This window comes from Glycine soja, chromosome 20 (assembly GCF_004193775.1).
Source record: "Glycine soja cultivar W05 chromosome 20, ASM419377v2, whole genome shotgun sequence".
NCBI classification, from domain to species: Eukaryota; Viridiplantae; Streptophyta; class Magnoliopsida; order Fabales; family Fabaceae; genus Glycine; species Glycine soja.
Window position 1 is genome coordinate 2,737,456 of NC_041021.1, and position 9,271 is coordinate 2,746,726.

General features: G+C 32.0%; 1 protein-coding gene across 1 annotated transcript; it reads left to right on the forward strand.

Annotated features, from left to right (window-relative positions):
• Window positions 1-305: 305 nt before the first annotated feature.
• Window positions 306-6,774, forward strand: LOC114401644 (RGS1-HXK1-interacting protein 1-like). Its single transcript, XM_028364221.1, has 8 exons — window positions 306-562; window positions 2,470-2,536; window positions 3,154-3,231; window positions 5,316-5,368; window positions 5,515-5,651; window positions 5,745-5,809; window positions 6,358-6,416; window positions 6,507-6,774. Exons 1-8 carry the CDS (start codon window positions 419-421, stop codon window positions 6,594-6,596), a joined length of 693 nt encoding a protein of 230 aa, XP_028220022.1. The 5' UTR covers window positions 306-418; the 3' UTR covers window positions 6,597-6,774.
• The last annotated feature ends 2,497 nt before the right edge of the window (window positions 6,775-9,271 follow it).

Here is a 9,271-nt window from a genome sequence, read left to right on the forward strand (position 1 = left end):
ATGGAATTTATAATAAAAATTGGTGCCTATGTTAACTATATCTTTCTTAAGAAAATTATTATTAATTATATTCCAAAAATCTATTAAATTTGAATAAATTATGCTACTAACTAAATTATCTTTGTAACAATAGTAGTCAACCATCATTGAAAAATAATTTACTTAAAGAAAATTCAAAAAATGAAGAAAAATATGTGTTAAGGGATGTAAAAAAAAATAACAACATAATTATAATTCTATTATAATGTTTGGATTGAAAAAAAAAAATCATGATTTAAATATGTATTATATATATATATATATCTTCGTCTTCTCGTGGAATACAAGAGGGAGTGGAGGCCAGTAGAACCCCCTTGTTTATTCGGCATACACATCGTCGGGGGCTAGCCACCGAGTGCAGTGCAACCATCGGAAAATAATGGCAGAGACAGATTCGTCGTCCTCTTCAGATGGAGAACCCTCGCAATCGCTGGCGTCGATTGCGGAGAATCTTCAGCGTTCTGCCATTCAATCTGCTCGAACTGTGCAACATAGCTCTTCAACTCATTTCCGTGCCTTTCAGGTTTCCCCATCATCTTCTCTTGATCTTGTGTATTATTTGCGTTATACGGAATGTAAGATAATATCCCCCTATTTGCTGGATTTATGTTTTAGTTGGTGAGAACTGAGAAGGTGAATGCGGACTTGGGGATTTCCATTCCTCTGTAATATTTAGGTGAAAAAAAAATAATCTATGAAGATTTCATGGATTTTCATAATTAATTTTATAAGTTTCTTTTTCTTTCTCGGGGTGTAATGGCCCTTGAATTATTTGTAGTTCTGCCACTGCCCCATTACATAATACTAATACTTTTCTTTTATTGGGAAATGTTAGTTGTTAGTTTTTTTGTTAGTGGAGAATTCAAACCCATGACCTCTCTCTCCTTCCTTCTCCTTTCTTCACTAAGTCAACCTTATAACTCCATATGATACTAATACTATATCTAACACCCTTTTTCAAATAATAAATGTGAATAGATTGTTTGCTTGCCATTGAATGACAAGCTCATGCTTAATTTCTTGCTGAACAAGTGTGAGAAAATAGTGTATGTAGGGCACCAAGCAAGCTTCCGTAGCAGTGGAGCTGTTGAATTTTGAAGGGGGGGATTTGGAAGAAGATGGAAGAGAACATGTTAGTGAGAATTTAGTGATAATGTAGTAGTGTACTATGAAGCATGGACTTTGACACAGGCATCAGACACGACACGAACGCAGACACTTTGACACGACTAATGTCTAAAATCTAGGACACGGGGATACTGCATAGTGCATACACACACAAACATAAAGACTCTAATGAAATGAACTATGAATAACATATAACAAAATATCTAAATTGATGTTCAACTTTTTAAACCAATCTTCTATGTTTTTTCAAGTGTATTAGTTGTGTAAAGGTGACAACTTAAGTGTTCAAGCCAACAAAAATAGTTTTTTTAAATTTGACACTTAATAAGAAGTGTTGAACAAGTGTCGGAGTGTGTCGGTGTCAGAAACGTGTCCAACACAACGAACAAGTGAGGTGTCCGTGCTTCATAGATAGCGTAGAAGTTTTGTATATCATACATACATATCACTGATGTTGCATCCACTTCTATATTGTCCCTCTACGAGTGCCAAAACACACCACTTTTACCATCTCTATCACTGTTGCTGCTACTGCTAATCCTAATTTATCATCACCAGCAGCAGCATAGTAACCTTTGCCACTGACAGCATCAACCCTGCTTCTCATGTTTGTTGTCACAACCATCACTATTATTTTTACTATCATGGTTTTCGTTTTGTGAACTGCCACCTTATCTTATCTTGTGTCCATAGTAAAATATTAGTTTATTATGTCTACCTAATTTTAAAATTATAGCAACTATATTATCGAATTGTTTTTTAAAATGTCTAGATTATTCACTCAAACATTAGAATTAGATTTATAAATTCATTTCCTGATTCTTTGTATAGTCACACGAAATGTTTTTTTGAAGCTCTGAACTAATTCAAAGCTCTAATAACTTGTTATCATATGATTTAACCTGCTAAACCAGTCTAAAGTAATGAAGCATGATTATTTTTTTTATATGTAAGGCCTGCATTAACAATATATAAGAAAATAGTAGACAAAGTCAAATAATTTTAAAGATCAAATCTAATTTATTTTCATTATATTTTTTGAAGTGCAGGCTCTATTTTGAATTTCTTTATTTTCTTTTATAAGAGGTTGGTGGGGTATTTTTATATGCTTTCCTACTCTTGTTTATAGAAAATAACCATTCTTCTAATGCCATAGCATCTTTTCCCATTCTCTGATTTTTTTTCCATGTTCAATCTTATATGAATTTGGGAAATTCCTGACCATGTGTAATCCCTTTTTTATCCCTCAATAAAATATGAATGGCTCCAAAACTCATCTGGCTATGCATGATTCTTTTGCAGAATTTTTTACCAGAAGCAGTATCACAGTATAGAACATATGAAGATGCTTTTGTCAATAAAGTTAAAGGTGATTAAAAATTGATAGTATCAATCTTGTGAGTGTTGGTTGTGTCCTTCAACTTTTATGATCCTTTTGTTGGTTTATTTTAAAGGTTTTGGCAAAAGTAAGATAAATTTTTATGGCACTGTAATTTATGTGATAATTTTAAATAAATTGATAGGAAATGCTTGCATTTCTTCAGATTGCTCTTTGTACCTATACTTGTTATGTCATAGGATTATGTTTATGGCTTGTATTTGTTGTTCAATTCATAATTGTTTCTTCAAAGATTTTCACATACTGATTTGCAGAAAGATCTTTCTATATTTGATGAGCCTTTTCATGATTTTGTTTTCCTGTTTGGTAGGATATTTTTCTTACCCTAGTAGTAAAGGACTCTCAAGTCTTGTCTAGCATTCAGAGGAATGAGCAGATCTTACTAAATTTTAATTTTTCCATAAGTAATGAATGTTATCAATCTTATTTTAAAATTCTTTTTTCTTAGAACTTAGATGAATTAACACACTGAACGTTATCAAGCCTCAAACAAGTGGGTAACCATAGAAACATCAGAGTTGTTTCTGCTTTCTGGTGAATGGTAATCTTTTATATATAGCACCGGTTTATATTTTACCCTTTTGCAGATGGACTGATGATTGCAAAGGAGAATCCAGCTGTAAGTGCTGGTGTAGCTATTTCTGCTGCCCTTCTGGCTATGCGAGGTAATTTTTTTCCCCCTATCATTTGCACATACAAGTAGCAAATTTTACTTTGGCAGCTCAGCTTTTCTTAAAGGATCAAATCAATATTTCTGTATCTTAAATTCTCTTGTGATAGGCAATTTAGTTTAAATATGTTATCATAATACAAGTTATTATATTCAATATAGTGGCCAAACCTGGGAAACTAATGCAGGATCACTGCTCTTTTCTTTGTGTATTCTGAGTTATTTCCTTGTTTTTCTTTTGGTTTTGTTTTTTAATGTAGTTTCCATTGTACTAACTAGTCACATGGAAAGCATTTGAACTTCTAATGACTGGAAAGCTGGGTTTAGATGTGACTTACATAATTTGGCTTGGACTTGGTAATATACAATTAACCTGATATAAATAGCCCTTGGGACTTTGCATTTTCTTTATCCAACTTTTAGCAGTAATTCTGTTACGAAGCTGCTATTTTCTACTTTCCTTGTATCAAGTGGTACTAAAACCATGGTGAGGCATAGAGTAGAATTTGAATTGTCTTGACATATGCTTGAAGATTTGTCATGTGTAATACATGCTTCATAGTGAAAGGCATCATGTGGAAGCACGGAAAATAAACAAGGCACTTGTAGGCAGTCTGGAAAGTAGTCTAGAGTAAGACATCATTGTATAAGAGACTTCTCCACCAATTTATAATATCTTGATGAATCATAGATCCTGAAAAGGCACTTGATTTACCACATTAAGACTTCAATGAATAAATTGTTTTTTAGTTGGTACAATCAAGAAATCACAAAACAAATGGACGATGATATGCCAAATCAATGATAAAAAATATTCATAATATATTCCAGAAAACTTTCCTCTTGAAATTTCAATATTATAATACCAAGTTTTAGACACTTGAGCTTTTAGAATTTTCAGTATTAGAAAATATTGATTTATTGAGTCAGATACCAACCTATTAATGGTTTTTTTTTAAACAGATAATTAATTGTATTGATAAAAAAAACGAGGTACAAGAAGAGGATATAAGGTACCAGGGGTTCCTATCCCAGGGAAAATAAACAGAAATGAAAATTGTATCCTCTTCCCTACAACCCAACGAAAATCAACTCCACCCCCCTATATAAGTGACCATACAAACAAAAAGCAATTGATGAAGAATAGTAGTTGAGCACGAGCCGGCAATATCGAAGCCCTAAAAAAAATCCCCCATACTATACCAACTGTGATTAGTTTCCTTGATAGCATCCAGCGAGGTCACGAATCACTTCAGATTTGCTATGCACGTCTTAATATTTGATGTCCACTGCACATAAGAGTAAGAAAAGCCTTTGTTTGATCCCTTCATCCATGACCATGACCAGAATGAAATATTCTCCAAAAGGGTTGATAATTCAAAGGATCCTCCCTTAAAGATACAATTATTTCTGCATGTCCAAATGTTCCAAACTATGGAGCACCAGACTGTTCTCCAAGCTTCCTTCATCCTTCTCAAACCATTCGGCACCACATGTTGTAAAAGGCATGATTGGGCTTCCCGTGGTAAAACAGTTGTAGTGTCAATCCAACTATAACAAACATCCCAAATACTTCTCATAACAGGGCACAAAAAAAATAAATGCATAACACTTTATGGTGCTAGTGGAAGGGATCTTAAAGCTCATATTTGAGCCACAAAATAATTTTAAGGTTTTAAAATATTCAAAATTTCAAAATATCTTTGAATATGGAGTGGAAGATTTCAAGACCGAGCTAAAAATTGAAGTGAAGGGGAACTGATGTAAGACAATAGGGGTCAATTATAAGACCCGAGAAAACTGTAGAAGAAACCATTAAAAAATAACTTTGCTTGAATTGTTTTTTGATATAGCCCAATGGCATTGATTGATCTGTGTAGCTGAATCATATAGCAAGGTCAAGGTATAACGTATGTGTTTTTGTTTCATATCTTTCTTGGAAAATGTGATCTATCATTATGACTCTTCTGTATTATATTGCTTGTGATTGAAACCAGTTTTTTCCATGCCATTTTATATATCTCAGGTCTCTGCTGAGTTTGCATTTGTTTTAAACTGAAACATATTTTGGTTTTGCAGCTCCAAGAAGGTTTCTGTTTCGCCATACATTGGGTCGATTCCAAAGTGAGGAGGTATTACTCAGTTGAACAATCAAGATGCATCCCTTATCTATGTTCTTACGTACTGCTGCTCTCTATTTGTGATGCATAACCTGCTTTTTCTTATTTTGTAACTTGATTTCTTAAGATCTTTACTTTTTACATGAATGTTTATGAAGGCGCGATATGCTAGAATTGAGAAGAATGTAAAGGACTTGAACCTTTCAGTGGATTTACTGAAGAAGGAGAATGCAAAATTGCTTCAAAGGACAACTCTTGCTGAGAAGGAAATGAAATATGGGCATACGGAACTAGTGTATGTATAATCAGTTAAAGGATGTGACTTATTTGATTAACTGCTTAAGTATGCCTTAAGTTTATTAATTCCAATAAATGATTAAATTCATAGGAGTGCCGGAACCCAATTTCAACAGCTGGCAAAATCAGCATACAAGGTTGAAACCCGAGCTGCTGGTATGTTTTCTTTCTTTCTTTTTCTTTTAAGTAAACTTGCAATAAAATATCGAATTTAATTGTAATATATACTGATAATATAATTTTTTTTTATAGTGTCATCCAATCATGGATCAATGTGTAATTGAAATTGGATCAATGTATAATTGCAATTTATAATTGAAATTATTGACTTTTGTAAAAATTAGTTTAACAAACATATTTAAGGTGATTTTTAATTGATTGGTAGTATCAAAACTTAATTGATAATGTATCAAAATTAAACACTTTAGTACACAAAGTTAACAAATTATTTTTATCCCAATCCCATGCTTTGTTAAAAAAATAAAAAATAAAATAAGGAGCTCTTTAAAATGTGAAGTTAGCTACATGGATCATACGTTGTCATTTAACTCCATTAATATTTTTCATTCCATGTTTCTTTTTTCTTTTAAAAAAGAAGAAAATCAGGAGTTCCTTTTGTGATTCTCTCTTTCTTATTTGCTTTGGGTATTGTTTGTGATATATATTGTGGCCTTAGAATTTACCCTCATTTTATCATCCTTCAGATTTGCTTGACAAGCTGCGGTATATACCTAGTCGTGAAGCTCTGGCACTTCGAGCTGAGGCAAGCCAACTTTGTCTTATTGTGTGTTTCCCAAAAGTTCAGTAATGTTCATTTCTCATTGTTTTTCTCTCTTCCTCAAACACGTGACAGGTTGCTTCCATGGCTTCAAATTTGAAGCGTCAGAGATCTTCGCTGAACAAACGGATAATGAAGATCAACGAGTTAGGGGTTCCTGTGTGATTGAATTAATGGACAAGTTGTGGACCTTCTCTTGATGCACCCCCAGTTTTACTGAATAAATTCTCCTGTTAAAGTAGATAGTTCTACGTATAATGCAGACCCATGTCCCGGGGCATCTTTTTTTGTTTTCAAATGATCAGTCTCTTTCATGCAATATATATATAACTTTCAGGCAATATACTATTTTTAACAAAACATCTACTTATGAATTACTTTACATTGATTTTTCAAATCCCCCTAAAAAGATAGGTGTCATAAAAATGGATTTGCAAAAATATCCTAATTTTGTTTTTGTCCTGTCTTATAAACACTTTGAAATTCAAATGATGAGATAATTTTGAAAAGCTGAGAGAACATAAAAGGGCATAAACTTTTTATTAGAATCAATCTCGGTCAGTGCACGCGCATATATATATATATCCATTGTGTTGGACGAAAGAAACTTTAGTATAACTATAAATCAGAGTTTAAGTTTTTTTATATTAATTTGGACGATAAAAAGGTCTAACACATTAGATACTAGTTTTTGCTAAGGCTTTTGGACGCATGCTCTTTTGTAGCACGGGGGACGTTAAATTTTTCTTTGGAAAACATATATGATAAATTCAGTGTTTTATGCATTTACTTGCTCCTTTATAGCATGTTGGACGCTATCATATATGGTCTTTCAAAAAAATAAAAATTAAACCATATATGGAATGGTCAAAGAGATAAATGTTAACTAAGTTTTAGATTTTTTTTGTGGTATCTACAAAAACTAAAAAGTATTATTTTGAGAGTTTCTTTACTATTTTTTTTCAAACATTTAGTAGAAAAGTTGTTAAGAGTTCCTCTAACTTGTATCTAAACAATCTCAAAGTGTGAATGGTAAAATTCCTAGCAAACAATAAAGGTTGTTTAATTAACTACAGAATTAGAATTTAAATAAATTAAAAAAAAATTGGTATACAAAGAGAGAAATAGAATTGAGTTAGTTACATAAATTATAAATTTTAGGTGAAATAAAATAATAGATTAATTTTAATTCAATTAGGAAAAACATTGAGATTAAAGTTCATTTTATTATAATAATTTTTTTATGTGATAAAATAAAATAATAGATTAACTTAAATTTAATATCCTAATCTTTTGTTTGTGTTTATAAATGTTATATAATTATTTCACTATGATTGGTTTAGTGGTGAAAAATTTAAAATTCAATATATATATATATATATATATATATATATATATATATATATATAAATCATATAACTTCCTTTTATATTTATTAAAGAAAATTAGAAAAAGTGTGTTATTATAAAAAAATTAGTATTTATTAAATATATTTTTGGCTTAAATATGTTTTTGGTCCCTGATAAATATACATTTTTTGCGTTTGGTCCTTGATAAATTTTTTCTTTGGATTGGGCCCCTAATATTTCAAAAATTTTGTCTTAGATCTCTACCATTAGTTCGTAATCGTTATCGCCTACGTGACCGATAACTAGACAAGTAGGAGTGTGATTTGTCCTGTCACATCGAAATAAGTGCACATGTAAGCTAATGACGTGTTTGTTCACGTGTGACACTATATTTTAATTAAAATATAATTTTATTAAAACATAATAAAAAAATATTTAGGGTTTTAGGTAATGCCCAAACATTGTCATTTACTATGTCTGGTGTGTCTTCTTGTCAGACCTGGTTTTGATTGTGATAGGGATCATGAGTATGACGGTCTAAGATTCGCGTTGCTATACCTCTGTATAGTTTTGGGTTGTTTCGTTTAGGGTTTCACATGGTCCAGAGAAGAGAATGGCATCCGTAGGAGCCTCTTGTTGGTCATTTGAGTCTGATTGTGTTCGTTGTTTGTGCAATAAGCCCGTGATTCAACTAACATCTCGAACCAAGAAGCATCCTAACAAGATTTTTTGGTGATGTGTTGAGTGGAAGGTAAGAAAAGTTTACTTTTGACATATTTGATTTCTGGTGTGATTTTGTTTGTGTTGTGTTTTTGTGGTGTATTTCTGTTGGTTTTTGGTGTGTGTTTCAACTTCTTGTTCATCATTTGTGATTTGTCTCTGTTGTTTAATGTTTAGGAAGTAGGAGGTGTAAATTTTGGGGGTTAATCCTTATGTATCACAAGTGGAGGAGCTGAAGCAAAAACTTATAGCAGCTGAAGAAAATGGTTGCAAAAGAAGAGGCTCATTGTCAAGGATATGTCACTGGAGTTAAAGAGCTACAGAAAAAATTACCAAACCAACAAATGAAGACAAACATTTAGAGAAAAAGGGTGAAGGCCCTAGGATGCATTGTGGTCTTCCTTTGAGGTTTGTTGTGTGCTGTCACATTTGCATTTGCAATTAAATAGATCAAGTTGTGATCAAGTTTAAGGTTTTGGATTTGGTGTTTAGTTATTGTAAGAACAAGTTTGTATGAACACATGATTAATAATGAATTTTTTGTGGAACTAATTATCCATGTTTGAGGTGTATGTATTGTGCAATTACATTGATGAGTTGCAAACTCAATTTGTAATATTTTGTTTGCACCATCCTTTGTTTTCAATAATCCCGGTTGAAACTTTTATATTTGATTATGAAGACAACATACATACCATTCTGAAAAGAAGTATTCAATTTCAAGTGCTACTCCAACAGAACTACTAATTTGAGTCTAATAATAATGACATT

What these genes read in the sequence shown, in the direction of transcription:
- LOC114401644 (XM_028364221.1), top strand. Translation starts at nt 419, where the DNA reads ATGGCAGAGACAGATTCGTCGTCCTCTTCAGATGGAGAACCCTCGCAA. An exon ending in TGCCCTTCTGGCTATGCGAG is followed by an intron (nt 3,232 to 5,315) that starts GTAATTTTTTTC and finishes TTGGTTTTGCAG; the next exon opens with CTCCAAGAAGGTTTCTGTTT. An exon ending in CTCTGGCACTTCGAGCTGAG is followed by an intron (nt 6,417 to 6,506) that starts GCAAGCCAACTT and finishes AACACGTGACAG; the next exon opens with GTTGCTTCCATGGCTTCAAA.